The following is a 21,617-nucleotide window of genomic DNA, read 5'->3' as shown; positions in this document are numbered from 1 at the left end:
ATTATTCTTATTCTCCTTTTCACTGATACTGTGTAAGCATTGCTGCTTTGGCCACTCCAGGCTTTAGGAGATAACATGTCTAAGGAGGGAAGTCTGACTCCTTCCGAAACACATCTATCTCTAATCTCCCTCAGTCTTCCCCACCTTGCTGTGTTGTCCCACTGCTGTTTGACTTTGCAAATGACCCACTGAGCCACCTTCCCCTCTCCCCTTCAATGAGTCTGCAGAAGAACCAATATACTACACTGTAACTGTCATGGCCATATTATGGCTCACCATCCAAGTACTAGCAAAAAGGTTGTTGTATGGCCCAAAAAAGCCTTCTTGTGGAAATGCTCCATGCAGAGCTATACAAGTGACAGGCAGAAACAGGAATAGGCTTAGGGATTAGACCTGGGATTTCATTGCTATAAGGACCTCCTGGAAGAGGAAATTTCCTCTACTAATACAAATCAACACCTTCCCTGCAGCTTAAAGTCTTAAAGATGTGCCTGGAGCAATGGCTGCAGGGTGACTTGCCCAGTCAGTCAGTTTTGGGGGTAGGACTTGCCCCCAGCCTTCCTGACTTCAAGGCCAGCTCTCATGTCCATGTGCCTCAAGAGAGAAATATCATTGTCACTGGAGTATGACAATACTGACAAAATATCAATAGTCATTGGAAGAAAAGGATGATGGAAGAGCTTAGGTCCCACCATGGAAAGGCAAAGATCACAAAAATGTCCTTTGTCCAGTTTGGCTGGATTTGCACACAGACCTCAGAAGCAGCTGCTCTATTCCTCTCCATGTCTGCTCTTCACCCAGAGACAAAGGATACTCTCGCTTCCTGGGGCTGATGTGGTAACACTCTTAATCATTCCCCAGAAGCCTAATGGTTTATTGTTCACCTCTCCTTTTTGGAACAGGTTTCTCCGGGCCATGGCTATCCTGGAAAGAAAGAGAATTCAAAGCCCTGGAAAAGAAACAAAGACACGCCACAGTATACAAGCCTAGGATCCTGCACAGAAGATTACGTAGTTTCTTTTTTTTTTGTCCCCTCCAAAGCAAAAGTAGCTTTGGGTCAGTTCAGGAAGAGATACAACCAGATTCAAACTTCCTGCAAATGGCTTAGTAGCACAGAGTTAAACAAATTCACACCAACCATGAAAATTCACACTGTGCCATGTTTACAGGTTTAAAAGAAATTAAAACAAGCCCTTGAAAATTGGGAAGATGGGGCCATGGAAACAGATATGGGGCATGTCCCTTCTACTGTTTTTTGGGTAGGGAATCTGTGTCTATAAAGGAAATTTTGATTACTTTGGTCTGAGAAACAAAGGTCAGGAAAAGTGACACACAGTATTGGAGAATGTTGCAGGGATCAACTCAAATGTTGTAACTCCAGCACAATTTCTATAGGCCAAATGGTTCTTGGAAGCTATCTGTAAGATTGGCCCATTAAGAGATCCCAGAAAGTGCCAGCCATGTTAACTCATGTGTTTCCCCTTCCCAAATAATTTTATTAATTCAGTAACAGGTTCAGGGTGCATCTGGAGAGTATGTGAATGAAAGGGGAGTTTGATCAATTGGTCACAGTCTCAAGGTTTGGATTTTTCTACCTCATTCTCTTTTACTGTAGGCTTCAGCACCTTAGGAAACTAAAATTACTCAGGAAGAGGCAAATGACTTAAACAGACTCTGTGTCTTGGTGATGTAAGTATCTGGCTTTCTGCTTTCGAAGTGGGTAGTCTTAAACAGGTATGTGATGGTGACTGTGGAGGAGGAAAGGGTCCTTGCCCTAGTCACACAGAGCTTCTTGTCATTTATGGTGCTGGAATAATAGGATAGGAGATAAAAAGGGAAGAGGGGTAGAAAGGCATGCCTATTTTCCTCATCTGAATGACTGCAAAGTGCTCATACCACTAGGGCCTGGCTTCCAAACAGGGGAGGGTACATCTATGAAGGCTGCTAACAAGTTCCAGCAGAAGCTTGCTGAATGTGCTGTTCACACTGGGGATAAGCTGTATAATCCCATCCTTTTGGTCTGCAAATTTCTACTGATTTATAAACCTATTCTGCTACTTCTGAGGTAGATAAAGCTGAGAAAAAAAACAACACAGAGATGAGTTAGGAGAGTTACATCCAACTCCATAGGATGGGGTAAGGAAAAAAACTGAAATAAAAGACACTAGCAAAATGAAGTTTTAAAGAAGTCAAGAAGGTTGGTTTGTAGTACTGCAGGTCCTACTCTGACTGGGACATCAGTCGCCCATGTCAAGCAGGGAGCTCTCGGCTATGAGAACACAAAAGTCATAATCTGGGAAAAAGAATACATCTCAAAGAACACATAGAACAAGTTTTGCATTTAGCAAAGATTTGGCCAGAAAATCCTGTAAGGAAAATGGATGTATATCTTATATGGCAATAATATGTAGTTTGGCCCAAAATTTCCAATAAATCTATCTTCCCTGATCCCTAACCACTTTAAAAAAGAGAGACCAGAACACCCAGGAGCAATCTGTAGTGACTCAATGACTGGGGTAAAGAAATACAAAAGGACAAAGCTTGTCATTTAGTGAGGGTAACTCACTAACTCACACACAAAGGGTTCTATTTCCTCCTCTGAAATATGTGGGGCAAAAAGAAAAGGCTTCAGGGTAATATAAATTCTTAACCTTTAAAGCATATTGCTTTATAAATACACATACATATGGAATGTTGAAAAATTAATTTCTAGGAAGACATTTGCAATGCCTGAATTTGCTCATCATATTAATCTAGGTTTTTCTATCAAAAGCTATGTAGGAAACAGTATCTGAGGAAAGAACACCAATCTAGGGCATTTTTGCTTGTCATTTCCTGATTACCACGTAACCGTAATTTTAATATTGGGTTAATGTGACCTTTTTGAAACAGGAGTTTTGAGGTTTACACATATTTGCTTTGACTGTAGAGATGGTATTTGAGCCTGTCGCACAATACAGCAGAACAAAGACTTGACTTGCTACAGCAACAGAATAACCCAAATAATGCGTCACATCGGACTCTCTGATGGAGACCATCTGATGAGACCCCAACAGAGAGACTTTGATCACAGACCCTGCGTGAATATCATTGTTTTTAGTAAAACAAGGCTTCCTGACTCCTCCAAGCCTCGTCTTCTACACAGTGTTCCAGCTGAGAAGACATCCTGTGCCTTTTCCATCTTCCTCCTGCTCCTCCTAACAGCTAATGCAAGTGTAACATATGCTAGTCAGGTAAACTTGTTTCTCCTCCTGACGCCCTCTGCTGGTAAACCTGGGGGTGCTTTTCATTTCCTATTCCCCTCTGGATGGTTACTTTGCAAATTGGTTTTCCAAGCTCTAACAAACAATCAAACTATTTGGTCAAGTCTGTGTAGAAGAGGTTAAGGTTGATCCTTGTAATGATGGGCTAAAGTATTTCAGAAAGAGAAGAGTTCACCTCAAAATTCTGGCCAGCTACAAATGAGGGTTATGGAGATAACTAGGCTGGAGTCTGGATGGCTCAGTCCAAACCCATTATCACTGCTGGCGGTGCAATGACAAACACTTACAAACACGTCCCATTGAAGTACCTCCTCAATGGTTATTAGCTAGACTGTCCTCCACACCCACAATGTACAGCTTCCTCTCTTCTCTCCTTAGAATCCCTTGCTTCCTCAAAGATCAGCTTTACTTTCTACATGAAGCCTTTCCTGGATCCCAGCTTATAGTGCCTTCCTAGCATAAAATTATCTTGTATGTATTTTGTATGTAATTATATGTATACATGTCATTTCCTCTAAGATAATATAAGTTCTGAAAAAGCAGGGATTGTTTCATTTTTTGGTCTGTATCCCAGCAGCTAGCACACAGTAGGTGCTTAATAAAAGCTGGATGATTAGGTCATATAGCTTGGTGAATGTCAGAGACTGTATCAGAACTCAGGTCTTCATGTTTCCAAAATCAGCACTCTATCTAACACACTCTGGAGCCTTTTTCATTGACGTAAAAATCTAGAACCATGCTAGAGCCAGCTCAAAGCAGTTGTTTAGTACTGTGCTAAAGTCAACTCAAAGCAGTTTGTAAAAGCTGACTTTTAAATTCTGAGTGTATTTACACTTCAGAAATTGGTAAATGCTATGTTGCTTTGTTGATTGTCTAAACTTAAGAAATTGATGGGAAATGTGTTAATAAAGCAAATTAAACTTTCTTCTTTCTGTAAAGTTGGCTCTTAAAGACCAGCACATTCCTATTTAGATATGAATGTTAATGGCTTTTGTGAAGGTAGAACATTTTAGATTTTAAGTAACTTATTCTAGTGTATGGAAAACAGGATAAAATTATTTTAATTTGTACATTTCCTAAAATCTTCTCAGTTAAATCTTGGTAACGTCAGCCATGGTATTTTCATATTCCAAATTGTTTTTTGGTTGATTTGGGACTTTGCACTAATACAATCCTCCCCCAAAGCAGGTGTTCTTAACCTTTTTTTGTGTGTCTAGGAAGCGTTTTCTCATAAAAATGATTTTAGATGCACAAAATAAAATATATGGGATTACAAAGGAAGCCAATTATATTGAAATACAGTTATCAAAATAAACTAGGTTGGTTTTTGCCCTTGACAGGACCCTTCCAGTTTGTTAAGATCTTCTAGAATTTCTGGTCCCCTGGTATAGATGTTCAAAAACTCAGCGTCACCTCTTCACCAAAATGACATACTATAAATAGGAGTTCAGGGGAGGATGAGGTTTGCCCACCATAAAATACTCTGAATGTATATAAACTTCTGTGAAATACTTTACTTGAAATGTATATTTTCAAAGAACTTTGATATTAATAACTGTTTGGGGTGTAAGCTCAGTTTTCACGTGGACAGTCTCGGGCAGGTAAAGGTGAGGACTTCTAAACCTCAGAGTTCTCACGAGGCCCCCCAGGGAACAGCTGGGGATTGAGGCATGAAACACAGGCTATCTCATGCATTTCCACCTCTTCTCAGTGGGAAACTTGCTGGGGAGAGCATCCCACCCTTGAGATTGGCCCGTGGTCTGAGCACACCTGTTGTTGATTAGCTAGGGGCTGAGAGCACACGGTATTCACGTGCAAACTATGGGGCGGGAGAGCTTAAGTAGGGACAGGAAAGCCTGAAGAGTGCCTTCAGCTGAGGGGCCCTTGGAGGGAAGAGGGTCCCTCCCCTCTTCCACTCTCATCCTCTTGCTGTATGATCCTTGCCCCTTGAGAGGAGGAGGATTCCTCTCTCCTAAGGAAGAATTCACCCTGCATATGGATATGTAACTAAGACCCTGAATAAAGCCTAACCCTTGTTCGACTCTGGAAAGTCTCTTCTCTCAATACATTTATCCGGCTGATCACCGAAGACCTGGATGAAAGGTAAGAAGGCTCGGGTAGCCCTTTGGCCTCTAGGCCGAACAAATAACCACAATAGTGACCATTAGAATGTTTGAAGTATTTATTAAGGCACCCGGAGAAAAGGAAATGGAAAAGATTCACCCCTAGCATGGAAAAATATATCCTCCCACACTTCTAATCATCCAGTGGAGGGTGACAATAAATGGAAATTGTTATTTTTCTAAAGTAAAACTTTCAATTCAGTAAGTGACTGCATTTTTCAAAATATTTTCATGCCAGCTTAGATACAAGATACCTTAGACACAAGATGCCATGGAGAAATGGGCAAGATGAAAGTTTCTTGCTAGTAGCAGTTCTTACAGTTTATACTCTTACTAGGGAAACCCCAAAAGAATGAAAATCATTGTGAATGTTTCAAAATCTGACCTTTTCTTTTTGCTGATGATCATGTCCATGGTTTGAAGCAGTCGGCGTTCTAGGGCTAGAATATCTGTGTCTGTCACATTCCTGTAACAAAATACGCATACATACCGTTAGCACGGTATTAGGCTTGTAAGGGAAGTGCCATCATCACTGTCAGGTGTAATCAGTCATCCATCATTACCTAGTACAGTGAATTAATTCAAGCCTATGCCTTTCCCTCAAGAACCTTAAAAAAGCCACATTAAATTAGAATAATTGTGCTTTAATTTCTTGGGATGCTGATTAAAGAACAGTGGAGGGCTCTTAGCATCTCAGCTCTTGTACAATCTTCCTTAGGTCTTGTTCAGTGACAGGCAGAACATAGCGCCAAGGCATTTCCTTAACTTAGCATTGTCTCTTATTGTTCTGAGTGCAGAGAGATCTGGTGTGTGGGTAGAAACTGGAATTAGATCATCATGTTTCCACCTGCTAAGCTTCACCACTCAACATCTACTTTTTCTGCTTCTACTTTCCAGCTATCTAGTACTAAAATCATCTGATCCTAGTAAATGGGTTCACTATTAATGGATGCCTTCTAACTCAACTGGTCCCTCCCTTTGCATGGTATTCTTCGTTCATTTCAGTGACACTTATGACATGCACCATACGGGCTCTTACAAAGCTCCATTCTGCTCAAACCTCTCACTCCAGTGCTACCTTCTCTTTCTGGAGATGATCCTGCCACCTAACTGATTGGAAAGATGGCCACTAATCATGGTTTGTTTTTTCTTACTCTGTTCCTTGCCTCTAAAATTCTCTTCATCCCATTCCATTTTCCTTCCTTCTGGCCTCACAGGATGGATGGTTCAGCTTTTCTTGCCAATGCTAAGACCTACACCTATGTTTAATCCTCTCCCCTTAATTCCTCAGACATCTCTCATTCACTTAATCTCTTCCTTCTCTTCATGTTGTTTAGTTGTTCAGTCATGTCATGGACCATAGCATGGAACCTTCTATCCTATGCTCATTTGGCACGAAACGTTTCCTTGACATCTCTACTTTTCTTGAAGAGATCTCTTGTATTGCCTATTCTATTCTTTTCTTCTATTTCTTTGCTCATTTAAGAAAACCTTCTCTCTCCTTGCCATTCTCTGGAATTCTGCATTCAGTGGTCACGTCTTTCCATATCTCCTTTCCCTTTTGTTTTCCTTCTTGCCTCAGCTATTTGAAAAGCCTCATCAGTCATTTTGCTTTCTTGCTCCTCTTTTTCTTTGGGATATTTTCTGTTGCTGACTCCTCTGTCCACAGCTCTTCAGGCACTCTGTCTACCAGATCTTATCCCTTCAGTCTACTCTTCACTTCCATTTCAAATTTATAAGGTTTGTCATTTAGGTTATACCTGTATGGTCTGATGGGTTTCCCTACTTTTTTTTTTTTTTTTTTGCAATGAGCCGCAGTTAGCTCCAGGTCTTGTATAAATGACTGTATAGAGTGACTCCACTTTCGGTTGCAAAGTATACAATCTGATTTCTATATTGACCATCTAGGGATATCTATGTGTAGAGTTGCCTTTTGGATTGTTGAAAAAGAGTGTTTGCTATGACCAGCACATTATCTTGACAAAGCTTCATTAGTCTCTGTCCTGCTTCACTTGGTACTCGAAGGTCAGACTTGCCTGTTATCCCAATTATCTTCTGATTTCCTATTTTAACATTCTGTTCCCCTATTGATGAATGTAGTCTCTCTTTTTTTGGATGTTATTTCTAGATGTTGTAGATCTTCACAGAATTAATCCACTTTGGCTTTTTTGATATCAGTAGTTGGAGCACAGACTTGTAGTACTGTGATGTCGAATGATGTGCCTTGGACTTTAATAGATATCATTTTGTCATTTTTGAGAGTATACCCCAATACTACTTTTCTCTCCCTATGAGGGCTACTCTATTTCTTCTAAAGAATTCTTGCCCACAGAAGGATATGTAGTGATTACCTGAACGAAATTCACCCCTTCCCATTCATTTAAATTCATCAGCACTCAAAATGTCAATGTTCTATTCTAACTACAGCTAGAGTATTGTGCTCAGTTATGGGCAACACATTCTAGAAAAGATGTTGCTCAGCAGAACATCCAGATGAGGGCAGCCAGGACAGTGAACAGCTTCAAGGTCAGGCCACAGAATCTATCGATAGAGTTTGAGGGTTGTTTTAGTCTTGAAAAGACTTAGGGGTGACATAACTAAAACCTCCACATATTTGAAGAACCTTCCTGTGGAAGTAGGATTAGATCTATTCTGACTGACCTTAGGAAATAGAACCAGGAGCAACAGGCAGCAAAATACAGATTTCAGCTCCACAAATGTCCTAACAATTAGAACTACCCCAAGGCTGACTGGTCTGCCTCTAGGTAGGCTTGGCTCCTTTTCACTGGAAGTGTTTAAGTAAAAGTTAGCTGAACCCTCATCAGGGATATGGGTGAGCCCTATCAGCAGAGACTGGCTTATCACATGCCAAAAATGTTGCAGAGGGTGATTCCTGTTTATGTAGGGATTGGAAAAGATGATCTCCTAAGCCTCTGGTAACTTTGTGAATCCCACCTTCTACAAGGCGCCTTTCCTCCGAGGATTATCTCTGCTTTTCGTATCTTGTTTGTACATAATTATTTGCATGCTCTTCCCCTCCCCCTTTTTAGACTGGGAGTTCTAGGGCAGAGAAGCCTTCTGCTTTTGTCTTTCTTTGTATCCCAGCCCTTAGGACACGGTATGCAGAATAGCATGGGCTTAACAAATGAATAATGACTATGTACATGCTAGATGAGGAGCTCCTTAAAAACAGGGACTCTGTCCTGCCTCATCTCTGGATCCCTCCTGGCAAATGAAATGGCAGACAGGAGTGAGTGCTTAATAAATGCTTGTTGAACGGAATCTACTGAAATTGATGTGCTGTTTTTGAAAGTCAGGTCCTGGAATGGATTATTTTCCCTTTTGGAAAAAAAAAGGTGAATTAGCCTTGTGGATAAGCCAATGAATGAAAAGAATGATTGGAGACAGAATATTTAAGCTCTGTTGATAGTGGTGTAAGGACAGATAGCCATGTAGAAGACATAGGAACTTTGGAAAGTGGCACAAAAGGGTGAAAAAGAACAAAAACCGAGTTACCTGAGAAAGTAGGACATGTAGGTATACGGGCAGTTGACAGCCCCAAATCCAGAGAGGAGGGCCATGAGGGTGACCCCAATCACGCCCACCCGACTGATGAGTTGTTCGATGGACAAGATCCCTGAAAAAATGAAGTCATGTTAGTGACACAGCAAATGACTTCCCCTTTACTTTAAATGAATTAAATGGGATTCTCAAATCCAACATATGACATTTATGTAGCCGATGAAGGTCTGCAAAATACTTTAAACTGATGATTTGATTTAATTCTCATAATAACCCTGTAAGTAGGTGGTACAAGCATTGCTCTCCTTATTTTACAGATACAGAAATTGAGGCTTAGTGAGTTACATGACTTGCCCAAGGTCACACAGCTGGGAAATGCCAGAGACAGGGTCCAAACAGACTTCTCAGGACTTCAAGAACAGGACTCATTCCATGGCACCACAGTCAATTCAGAATGCCAACTCTCAATTATCTGTGTGTAAGGTATTTGCCACAGTCAATTTTTAATCTGTTTGGTTTCTCTATCCAGTGAGCTTCAGGGTTATCTCTTTTCAATATTAACTGGTATTCTGGGAATGTCAATTATTTTAAAAAAAAATCTTAGTAGAAAAAATTGAAAAAAAATTATGAAGATAAATTTGTTGCAGAAATCATATCCAATATTTTGTCTCCAAAGTCAAATAATTTTTGGACTACCCAGTGTTCTGATAATAGAGTGTCATAATCTCTCACTCTTCATATGCATATACACATACATATCTATATATTTACATGTATATATTTTATTTGACTCTATGATGTGCTTTATCAAATGTCAGAGAGTGAGAGACTATGACATTATTATCAGAACACTGGATTCATATTCTTCAGCACACACACATACCAATAAACACAAATACACACGCACACACACACACACACACACACACGGTTTTTGATTCAAGGTTTTGTCAAGGATTCATTTTTGTATTTGAATAAATAGTCAAAAGATAAGGAAAGGCTATTTTCAAAAGAGGAAACACAAACTGTTAGTAATCAATTAAAAGTGACCAATTTCACTAATAATATAAAAGATGCAAACTCAAAGACTGAAGTACCATTCATCAAATTGGCAAAAATAATTAAAAGCAACAAAACTCAATGCTGGCAGGGTTGTGGGGAGACAGGTACATTCATTCATTACAGGAAAAATTGCATAATGGAATCTTTTTGGACAGCAATCTTGCAGCATGCAATAAAAGTTACAAAAACAATCATACCCTTTGACTCAATTCCATTGTTGGGAATATACCCTAAAAGTATTATCAAAAACAAAAAAAGGACTATCTATTAAATATTTTCATTGCAGAATTATTTGTAATTGCAACAAATGGAAGCAACCTCAACATTAAATATTAGAGGAATGGTTAAACAAAAAAACAGCAAGTATGAGAAATATAAAGAAATAGGGAAGGATCTTTTTGAAAAGTAAAAAACCAAACCAAACCAGAAGCATAGAATATACCTTATGACTCCATAAAAGAAAAAATGATTGGGAACTAATGGACTAAAAAATCCTGAGACATACATGGAAAAACTAAAAAGTTATGATAGATCATTGGTTGAAATTCCATTTATTTAAATGATAATGAATTCATTAGTGAGTAGTAATGGACTTAGTGTGCAGAAGGAGATATATACCTTTGTATTCAGCCATTGAAAGAATTTGTTTTGTTTGATTATGCATATTTGCAATGAGAAATTTGTTTTTCTTTTTTCAAGAGATAGAGGATAGGAGGGAGAGAAAATAGGTTTCTGTTCATTTTTTTTAAATGGGAGGAGTGCTACGTGTGTATGTGAAATGTGTGTACTCTCAGAAGTCACTATAGTATCAATTTTACTTTATAAAAGACATCTTATATAGTAGAAGCAATCTGTAAATGTTTGAAACCTAAAAACAAAACACATCATTAAAACTTTTAAATGAAAAAAGAAAAATATTAAAAGGTGAATAACTGCAAAGAAAGTTTAATTGGTTCAAGTTTAATATTATTTATGATAAATAACTTTTATAAAATGAAGTTGACAATAGAAAAGAAAGTGATTTTTGTAAAGTTTTTTTTTTTTTATCCATGAGTGGGAATGCTTACCTTTCTCAACACAGACTCATCCACTGAGATAATATTGTAATTTCTATGGTGACAAAGAAAAGTTCAGTCCTGGAATCAGCATTTTTATATCACTTAGGCAGCAAGGAATTAATTTAATTCTAAAACAGGAGGTCTTAATTGAGTACAGTGCTAGGATGCAGGATAGGGAAAATGTCAAAAAAACCTTCCTTTCTCTGAGAAAAAAACTAAAAGAGGGAAGTAGTTGAGTAAAATGAAATCACTCACCATGTTTTGGGCTGAGTATGGGAAATGGATCTCCTAACTTCCAGAAGAAGTACATGAAGGTCAACCACAGGACACAGGAAAAAAGCAGTCGTTGTCTGTGAACTAAGATAAAGGAAGTAGGGAAGTGGGTGGAAGGTGGGAGCAAGGTACACCAAAGTTAGGAGCTTGCTCTACTTAGAAACCCAGAACAAACCAATGACCTCTTCCTCTCCCATACACATAAGTTGGCTATTCAAGAAGGACAATCTACTTTTTCATGGAAGACTCCTTACCAATATTTAAGGCCATGTAGGGGAAAAAAGAGAAGGCAAAATTGGCTGAAACAAAGGATAGGATTGCACTTAGGGAAAGATAGAAATAATGCTGAAAGATGGAAAGATGTGACAACACACTAAATTCATTCATTTCAATATTTATTGAGTACCAACTATGTGTAAGGTACTGTACCATGCATCCTCCCTTAATCCCCCATCTTACAAAAAAAGGGGGGGCAGTGGTTACTGAAAGTAAGGAAGAAAAACAAAGCTCTCAGATGGCCTCAATCCCCAAACACTGCTTGTCCCAATCCACACCTTTGGGGGCTCAAACACTCACGGAGTCGAATGTTGCTCACAATAAAATAACCGATGTAGAAAGGCACCATAAAAACAAGGATCAGCAGAATTACACACAAATTCAATTTCCAGTGAAAATAACGAGAACTGAAATGAAAGATGGAAAGGGTCATTGGGAGGATTACACATTTAGTCTAATTTTTCCCCACAGTTCACTGCCTCCAGTCTCTGGTTTGATGACAGTCAAACTCAAAAGCCGGCAGACTGCCAGGAAGCAGCTCTCTCTTCTGGGCAGGAGGCACACCGTTAGTTACCGATAATCATATATTTTTCAACTTCCAATGCTCCTAAGCACATCAATTAGTTGGGACACTACTGCTTCAGCTACAGTGCCACAACTCTGAATATCAAAAGCAATCCCTGCTATGGAACAAGAGTTCCATTATGGGTCAGATGAACTTGATCTTTATCAGTGGGAGTTCCACTCCAATATATGAATGAAGAGAGAATCAATCTTGTATACCATAAAGATTTAGAATGCTTTTAATCTCTTAACACAGCTGGACATTTGAGATGCATTTGCATCCCTGTCCTAATTGCTCCACAAGGGAGACTGGGGTGATTTTTGTGAAAGGGAGCACTTTTTCAATGATAAAACTTTCTGTTCCACATAAAGAATATAACACTGGATTCTCCACGAATAAGGCCGACTGGTGCACAAAACTTACCTACTATTGAGCACTCCCAAGATTTCGAAGATGATGAGTTCAAACATGGTACAGGAGAAGGCAAAGGTCACAGAGAAGATCACTTGTACAACATACTGGCGGACCTGTCAGGGATGGGACTATGTTCAGCTCCAGCTAAAGGTGGCCAAAGGAAACGCCTCCTTAGCTCACATGCACCAGAAGCCTTACAGTTACAGAAACAGGATGGCATTTACATCTTACTGCGAGTTGGAAAGAATAAAAGGGAATAGCAAAAAAGTCTTGATCTGATTATTATTACGTAATTTACATTACATTCATAGGGCAGGTTACTATATTACTTCTTATGGATGGAGAGTTTAGAACATAAATCATGAAGCTATCAGGAATTCTGGAAATATCAGGATATCAAGAAATCCACAATTTGGACACATGCTAGCAAAGAGGGTTTCTATTTAATATGGGAAGGGACTCCTTATCCACCCTACGACTGGGGAGACCACAGGTGAGTTCCAAGACTTTCCAAAGGAATTTAGGTTGTTATTTGAAAGAGCAAGGAATTTTTGTTCTAATATCTCAAGGTAATTCAATTTTTTGTATGTAGCCAGGAGAGGATCTGGGTAACATGCAATGCATATTGCTAAAAGAAAAGAAACCAAAGGAGAAAAGACCATTTCAACATGTCCAAACTTGAATCCAAGATACTAGGTCAGAACCATACTAAAAGCAAAACAAACAACACCAATCTTTACTGCAGGGGTATTTAACCTGGGGACTGTGAACCTGGTTTTAAAAATATTTTGATAACTTTATTTCAATATAATTGCTTTCCTTTGTAATGTATTTTGTTTTATGAATTGAAAAACATTATTCTGAGAAGGGGTGTGTAGGCTTCACCAGACCACCAAATGAGTCCATGACACATAAAATGGTTAAGAATGCCTGCTCTGGGGTACAATACTCAGTGAAGCCAGGTGGCCTGGTAATTAACTGGAAGGCCAAGTCAGTAAATGAGAAGCTGTGATTACAAGGCTGCATTATGCTAATAATTCTCTCTTGTGTTACGTTTTGGCTAAGAAAAATGATCATGAATTCACTTTCCTTGTCCATGGCTTCTGAGCAACACACAACTTGTATTCCTTTTCTTTCACCAGTGGAATCCAGTCATCTTTTGAGATCTGAGTTGTGCGTCCACATTGGCCTTAAAGTCATATTATTTAAAATGGATGTGTAAGTAATAAAATACCACTCATAGTCTTAACGTGAGATGTCTGCGCTAATACTGACATTTTCACTGCTTTACTCTAAAGCTATTTCAGATTCAAATCCCGGCAGTGAAATGGATCTCATCTTACCTCATAGTCCTTGAACAGTTGTCGCATGAAGAATAACCATCCAAAGCCAAAGAAGAGCACCTGCAGATGGGAAAAAAGATCAAGGCTGGGATGAAGAGCTGCTGAAAGTAACTGAGGCAAGATGCATCAGGTCTTGGTGAGAAGACCATTCTAGTATGTTCTATGTTCAAGGGTCTAATGTTTAGATGGCTGAAATAATGAAACTTTTTCATGAATTGGAGGTTCATAACATCTCCTGGATTTTACCACCTACACATGGCGCATCAATGAAAACTCATAGCAGAGGGAAAAGAGGTTGAAATGGCTCTGAACTTCAGAAGTTGCATTCGTCCTCAGCAGACAAAACAGCAGATCTGTTTTGTCCAACAGATTACTCTGGCAGTCTGGTGAAGCCCATGAACCCCTTCTCAGGAAAATTTTTAAATGCTTAAAATACAAAGGATTACAAAGAAAACCAATTATATTAAAATGCAGTTTATAGATACACATATATATTTGTGTATTTATATGTATGTATGTGAGTATATGTATATGTGTATATGTATGTATGCATATATATGTGCATATATATGCATACACACATATACACATACACATATACATATATATGTATGTATTTAAAGTTCATAGACCCCAGAGTAAGAAACGTTCTAGGGCATGTGTTGTTATATTTTGTTTTTAGGCCAAAACAGAATCATGCAGTTAGTTTTGTAATAATATGGTAATAAAGGAGTCAGTGGAGCTTGCAATCACCAGAAACTTCCTATAGATGGGAACAGAAATTTTAAAAGACCCATAATTCAATCTAATTAAACAATCACTTAATAAGCATCTACTTTGTGTTAGATGCTGGGTATGGTAGATGATTTCAAACATATATGGTTCTTACCTTTATGAAATCTTGTAGATTTGGTTGGGATTATTATACATATATAATTAATGCAAAATAATACATAAGAGAGAAGGCAACAAAGTCATCAATGAGCAAGAGATGCATTGGAGGAACTCAAGAAGGCTGTGAAGGAGATAGCATTTGAGTTGGATGAAAGAACGAGCAAATAAAAAAAGCATGGTAAGCATTTATTAAGTGCCTACTATGTGCTAAATGGGGGATAAAAATAGAAAAGCTAACACAATCTTTGACCTCAAGGAACTTATATTCTGAAAGGAGGATTAATGGTTGGGCATGTTGGAAACTTATAGGGGAGAGTGTGTGAGGTCACAAGGAATAGCCTGACACATCCTTTTCAGGGACAAGGACAGAGTTGATGGTTCTAGATCTGAAGAGAAGGGAAGGGAGGGATCTATGGCATTTGGTGCCATTGTTAAGAAGATGGCTGGGATGTAGGGGGTGAAAAGAAATGAAAGAAGTTGGGCCTTAAAGGATGTATACAAACTCAATAGGGTGGGAAGACATTTTGGGTTGAGGGGAAAGTGTGAGCAAGGTCCAGGAGACCAGGGGTTTATGAGATCTGTCCAGAGCACAGAAGGAAACAGCAGTTTGCCATAAAAGGGAACTGTACAGGTAAGGCAGGAAAAGTCCTGATACTGAAGGACCTGGAATATTATGGAAAGGAATTAGAATTTTATTCAATGTGGCCAGAGATTCTCAAAGTGTGGTCTGCCAACCAGAGAGCAAGATCATTTCAAGGAGTCTACTCAAATATTCCTCCCTTTTCCAAATACAGATCTCTATGAAGCTGGATTTTCTTCATATATATTATCAAAAATTATATATTGCAACAGAATGAATGCATAAGCAGATAGGAAAATCAGGTCATTTTTTATTACATCAGATATTAAAGATATTTGTAAAAATATATAAAACAATGTCATCTCATTAAATTTTGGGGGGGAATTTTTAAAATAAAAAACGTCAACATATAATGGATTTTTGCTATTTTAAATGAATTAATATCTAAAAACCATCAGTGATATTTTCATAAAATGTTATTTATATTAACATGTAATAGATTTGTTACTTTTAAATAAATAAATAAATGCTTAAAATGATGTTTTAATTTCTAAAACCATAAATATCAGTAGATATAACCCACATAAACAAAAACTCTTTGGGGTCATCAACAATTTTTAAGACTATACAAGTCCTGAGACCAAAGAGTTTGAGAACCAGTGTGGTGGGCAAGTCTCTCACAGCCCAGAACTTCACGGTTAGTCCGTTATAACAACCTGACGACCTTTATTTGAATATATTAGTGAGGGGGAAGCTTCCTCCTGAGGCAGTTTATTTCTCTTTTAAATATAGCAGATTGAATCTCTATTTCCTTTTCTCATAGGAAGCCCACATTTGTTTCTTCTCAGTTCGGCCTTCTGAGGTCAAGCAGAGCTCTCTTAAAGGCTCTTCCACACGATGGCCTTTCAAACATTGTTATGATCCAACATGACCAGGATTCACGCACAAGGAAGGTGAGTCTAGCTGTGGTGCCAGGAATGGATCAGATTGGGGTGAGAATGAAGGCAGGAAGACCATGGGAGGCTGCTATGGCAATAAGGTGAGGTGCCAGGGCGGTGGCAATGGGAACAGAAAAGAGACAGAAGGGAGAGATATTATTGAGGGAGAATCAATCCGACTTTGGAACTATATGAATCCAAAGAGGGGAGAAGAGGGAGGAGATAAGGTTTTAAACCTAGAAGACTAGAAAAATGGTGGTGAAATGAGCTGAAATAGCAAGAGGAACAAGTTTTTGAGGAAAAGAAAATAAACTTGGCTTTGGACATGTTGAGTATAAATGGCCAGTTGGATAACCTGATGAACATTTAGCCTGCAGGTAGTTAGAGAATTAAATCAAGAGCTCAGCAAGGAGGTCAGGGGTGAGAAAGTTGAGTGATTTGCACGGAGGTCATAGGTGAAGTAGTAGGAATAATTAAGAAATGCCAAGGAGAGAAAAAGGTTGAGGGAAAAAAAAAACCTTGGGAAATATTCACCTTCAGGAGTCACAAAGAGAAAAAGAGGATTGTGAAGGAGAATGACAATAGGCAGTTAGAGAAGGAAGAGGTAAATCAGGAGCGTGTATACTTTGGAAACCAAGGGTCAAGGAAAATAAAGACTGAAAAAAAAATAAACTTTGGATTTGGCAATTAGGAGGTCACTGGAACCTTTATTAAAGACCCTGAAATGATGTTCCTCAATGGTAATGACTTTTAGACTTTCCTGAGACCACTTTGCTGGGGAAGAACGTCCCAGAGACCTCTGGCTTCTTTTTGTCATTGTTAAAAAGGAAAACAATTTGGGGCAGATAGTAGGGGGACTGTAATGAGATAAAGGGGAGTCAGATCAGTGATAAGTGTGATCTCTCTGAGTCGGGGACCAGGTGTCCCCTCCCTCCTTCCATGGGCCTTTTTGTGGTCTCTCTTCTTAGTGTAGAACCAAGATAGCCCTTATATGGGCTGGTAGCACATAATATTATGAAAGCTATGCTCAGTGTTCAACTTTCAACAATAAATGGTTCCCTCACACACTCACACACTCACTTTTTCCCCCTACATAGATTAGAAACTTCACTCTAATACTCATATACAAATTATCCCTTGCATTCTAGACTAATTCACTGGTCATCAGGAAGACTTTTAAGAACTCTGAGTATAGTTACTCTAGGGAAATGCAGATATATCCCTAACTAATAGAGATTGTCTACTTAACTTATAAGAGGAAGATGACTGGAGTTGGAGAAGTCAGTTGAGAGGAATTAGGAGTAGTGTATATGGTTAGGGCAGAAGTTCAGGCTGAGAAAGTTAAAGAAATGCTAGCCAGATGACATAATAAGAATAAGAAATAGAGCTTTGGACACACCAAAGAAGGAACTGAAGGCTATGAGAGGGCAAATGTACAGAAAGGGAATGGAGGCAGGGAAGAAGATGAAGAAAAGTGACGGATGCTTGCCCATCTCATTCCAGGTTTCTTTAATGTTGAGGGAAGGAGTTCTGGAGAGCTCTAGAAGTGATGAATGATGAAGAAAGGAACCGAGGATTTTATTAAGAGTGAAACCAAAGTAAATATGAATTCTGACAAGACTAGAAAGGGCAACTAGGAAGTAATGTAGAGGGGAAAAGTAATCCCTCTGTTAGTGGTATAAATAAAATGGAAGTTGGAATGTGGAGGCTTAAGAGCAGTCAAAGAAATGGAATTGGTAGAACTTTGCCCTTGGAAGGAGTTGAAAATCACACTGTACTCTGGAACTAATAAAAGTCACAAATGGCTGGAAGTAATAGAGGGCATGAGTCACATATGAACTTCTGCTACAGATGAAATCTCCAGGTTGAAAGTCAGCAAGGGTAAGTAGAAAAGATGACTGGTCTCAGAGCAGAAATAAGGATGACTGGAAAAGACACCTTTCTTTTGCTGCAAAGCTCTCCTCATGTTACTATTAGATTTGATGTACACTTACACAAGAATTTCTTGTAATTATACATTCTGGAGAGAGCCTAGTTTTACGTTGGCACTCAACAGTTATTATAATGAAGTAATATCTTAACAACAGCTTGTCAAGGAAGGGCATTTTACCGATAGGAAAAGAAAGGAGAGCTTGGATGAGGATTTAGGCATTTAGTGACAGTCAGGATTAAAACTCGGATCTGCTGGATCTCTTTCCACTGCACCTCAGTCTTGTAGGTTATTAGGCATATGCAGCTTCCAACCAAAATAGACAACAATACTTTATTAGTTTTAAAATAGGGATAAGCTATTTTAAAGTTTATTTAAAGCTATCAGAAGTGGAAGGGACTTTGCAGGTACTTTGCAAAGGGCTATATAAATGCTAGCTATTTTATATGTAACTATATCTATATCTATATCTATATCTATCTATCTAGACAGACAGACAGAGAAAGAGACAGAGAGACAGACAGGCACAGAAACAGAAACAGAGAGAGAGAGACAGAGAAAGAGAGAGACAGAGACAGAGAGAGAGACAGAGAGACAGACAGGCACAGAAACAGAGAGAGAGAGAAAGAGAGAGAGAGACAGAGACAGAGACAGAGAGAGACAGAGAGAATCCACTCAGGAAAGGCATGAAGCAAAAGTTGTCTAGAAAGCAGGGACTACTGTATCCCACTCTCCTGGCACCCATGGCTATCTCTCCCCCCTCCAAAAACAAATCACCCACCATTTTCTCCATGTACCATGATGACAAAATAAAATAAGGTGGGAAAGACCGGAATGAACATCCACAGAAGTGGACTATGCATCACGCTCAAGTGGTCCCTGAGATTGTCAAAGTAGAGGGTGGAAGTGAATTCACAAGGAATTAGAAGAGGATTCAAATAGAGTGAAGTATTATTAGCATGTAGGCAGAAAGTAGGATGCAGCTAAATGGTGCAATGCGTAGAGTGCTGCGTCTGAAGTCGGGAAGACCTGAGTTCAAACCTTCCCTCATATACTTGCTAGGTGTGTGAGCTTGGGCAAGTCACTTACCCCTGTGTGCCTCAGTTTTCTCATCTGTAAAATGAGCTGGAGAAAGAAATAGGAAACCACCCCAGAGTCTTTGCCAAGAAAAACCCAAATGGGGACACAAAGTGGCCACCATTGAGAAGAACGAACAACAACAAGGTAGAGGAGGGGTTCCCGACATAAACAAAACCTTATCCCTATACAGACTTCGAAAAGAATCATCCTTTCAGCACCATCTAATTAGTGAAGCCATTTGTCCCTAAAGAAGGGTGGATGAGCAGGGTTGCAGGGCTCCAGAAAAGGCATTTCATCCTCTTTACTCTCTATTTCTGACTTAAAAATATAAAGAATCAAAAATGAATCCTAGGGTGCCAATCAATAGCTTCAATACTGGTTTTTGGACAGCAGCTCTCTTCCTGCCAACTCCCCAGATCACGAGTTTATCTTATAAATAAATGCCGGTCGGGGAAGGGTCTGCAAGCCAGGTAGCTGGAGGGCTGAAGTCCAAGGCGCGGCAGTTAGGCTTACAGAATTGGCTGGGAGAAGTCTGGGAAGTAATACCGACGTGGATAGGACTCTTTAAGGATTGCAGAGGATTTTCATCCACTTTACTCGCTCGTTTAAATCCCGACCATCACCCCAAGAAGTGGAGGCTAAAATTGGTTAGCTTCGTCTTGTGGATGGGGAAACTGAGGCTCAGAGTCACCGGCCCCCGGCGACCAGCTGGTAAGTGTCCAGAGCCTCCAGGTGCAGCGCTCTGCTCCGCCTCTGGGATGGATGCTGTCAGGTGAGGGAAGGATGAAGGGCAGGGACAGGAGGCGGGGGACGGGGGCAGGGAGAGAAGAAGAGAGAGAGGCGGGCCAGGGGGCGGGTACTGCCCCCCAGTCCTTGCTCTGGGTATGAGGGGTTGTGGGTGGGGGCGGCGGCGGTGTACGTGGGGGGGGAGGGGTGGTTGTCCAGGGAAACGGGCGGGGGTGGGGGGCCGCCTCCTCACCTGGGAAGTGACCATAATGCTGGAGTCGATTAGGAAACTCATGATGAAGCTGTCCAGGAACTCGATCCCTCGCCGTCACGGCTGCTTCCCGCAGCCTCCCGCAGCGTCCCGCTCTCCGGCCTCGGAAGCCACTCACACACTTGGTCCACCAGCCCCCAAGGCCGGCGCCATTGCTCCAGCACAGGCAGCGACCCGCCCACTTACGTCATCAAGCGGCGTCCTCCGCCAGCCAATCAGAGGCCGTATGGGAAAAAAAGCTAACGCCCCGCCCCCTCTTTCCCTGGTGGCGGAGAAAGACTACAAGGGGGCGGGACGTGGCGGGAGGCGGAACGTCAGGAAGGCGGGGCGGGGGCGGGGCTAGGAGGACAGGTAGTGCTGGGAGAGGGGAGGCGGTCCTGGCGGAGGAGGCGGTATTTAGAAAAGGAAGACGTACCAGGAGAGGAGGCAGTGTAAAGGGGAGGCGGTCCTATAGAAGCCCTTGAGAACTTACGCAGGGTTGGTTTTTAGAAAAGCATGCCTACTTGCATGACACGATGCCAAGTGCAACGAGCAAAACCAAGAGCATGTGGAAGAGTAACTGTGAATGGCTAAGCTATTTTGAGTTATTTAATCATTCAAATCAATTGCCAAGCACTTCTGAAGGGAAATGCTGTCCACCTCCAGAAGAGGAGTGTATTGTGTGGTTCCACCGAAAATCTAGGTAAACTGTACCCACAGAATGTCTGTCTTCTACTAGTTTAGCAATTCTATCAAAAAAAAGAAAAGGAGGTGAGTTTGGCATGACCTGTTCTTGATGAAATCATGTTGCCTCTTTGTAATTATCTAATGACCTATTCTAGAATTTTCCCAGGAACTAAAGTCAAGCCCAGTGATCTACAGTTTGCATAAATGGTTTTCTTTTCTTTTTTAAACTGGGACATTTACCCTTTTTCAATCCCATGGTAACTCTTTCCTTTTCCACGAACCTTTGAATATCACTGACAATAGCCCAGCAATCACACTTACCAGTTATTTCAAGACCCAAGAATGTAGTTCATCTAGGCCAAGTGACTTGAATTCATAAAGGGCAGTTAGGTGCTCTTTCTCTAATTCTTTTTACATAGCTTGGTTATCAACTTCCTATTATATTTGTCCTGTCATTTTCAGATTAAAGGTAATTCTTTGTAGAGAAAACAGAACAAAATAAAAATTGTACTGATTTTTTGGTTTCTCTCTGTTGTCAGCTGTCAATGGTCCATCTACCATGAGTAAAGTTCCTATCTTTTTTTGATGATCTTTTTCTCAAAATGTAACTTTTTTCCTTTTAAAAAAATGAAT

The 21,617-nt window shown here is 40.0% G+C and overlaps 1 protein-coding gene and 1 long non-coding RNA gene across 6 annotated transcripts in view; one reads left to right on the top strand and one right to left on the bottom strand.

Annotated features, from left to right (window-relative positions):
* GPR89A (G protein-coupled receptor 89A) overlaps positions 1-20,546 on the bottom strand; it is a 32,390-nt gene extending 11,844 nt beyond the window's left edge. Inside the window, exons 1-8 of one of the 3 annotated variants that reach the window (XM_072644623.1) lie at positions 20,301-20,546; positions 13,900-13,959; positions 12,566-12,669; positions 11,878-11,984; positions 11,284-11,385; positions 8,903-9,023; positions 5,772-5,852; positions 815-924 (exon numbers count right to left, since the gene is read on the bottom strand). In XM_072644623.1, the coding sequence (XP_072500724.1) occupies positions 815-924; positions 5,772-5,852; positions 8,903-9,023; positions 11,284-11,385; positions 11,878-11,984; positions 12,566-12,669; positions 13,900-13,959; positions 20,301-20,342 (727 nt within the window). In that variant the 5' untranslated portion in view covers positions 20,343-20,546. Of the gene's footprint in view, positions 1-814; positions 925-5,771; positions 5,853-8,902; positions 9,024-11,283; positions 11,386-11,855; positions 11,985-12,565; positions 12,701-13,899; positions 13,960-20,300 lie in introns of those variants that run through there. The other 2 variants (XM_072644624.1, XM_072644625.1) reach the window with 2 other exon arrangements.
* LOC140527589 (uncharacterized) lies at positions 2,820-18,397 on the top strand. Of its 3 annotated transcripts, XR_011974865.1 has the most exons (6): positions 2,820-5,366; positions 9,226-9,391; positions 13,699-13,774; positions 13,855-14,035; positions 16,197-16,326; positions 17,815-18,397. It is a non-coding gene; the product is annotated as an uncharacterized lncRNA (long non-coding RNA). The 3 variants fall into 3 exon arrangements; XR_011974864.1 differs by lacking the exons at positions 9,226-9,391; positions 13,699-13,774 and having other exon boundaries at positions 17,815-18,130; XR_011974863.1 differs by lacking the exons at positions 2,820-5,366; positions 9,226-9,391 and having other exon boundaries at positions 12,665-14,035; positions 17,815-18,130.
* Positions 20,547-21,617: the final 1,071 nt, after the last annotated feature.

Source organism: Notamacropus eugenii, chromosome 2, assembly GCF_028372415.1.
Source record: "Notamacropus eugenii isolate mMacEug1 chromosome 2, mMacEug1.pri_v2, whole genome shotgun sequence".
In the NCBI taxonomy this organism is placed as follows: Eukaryota; Metazoa; Chordata; class Mammalia; order Diprotodontia; family Macropodidae; genus Notamacropus; species Notamacropus eugenii.
Note: the sequence above shows the minus strand (reverse complement) of the source record. Positions and strands in the feature narration are given on the sequence as shown.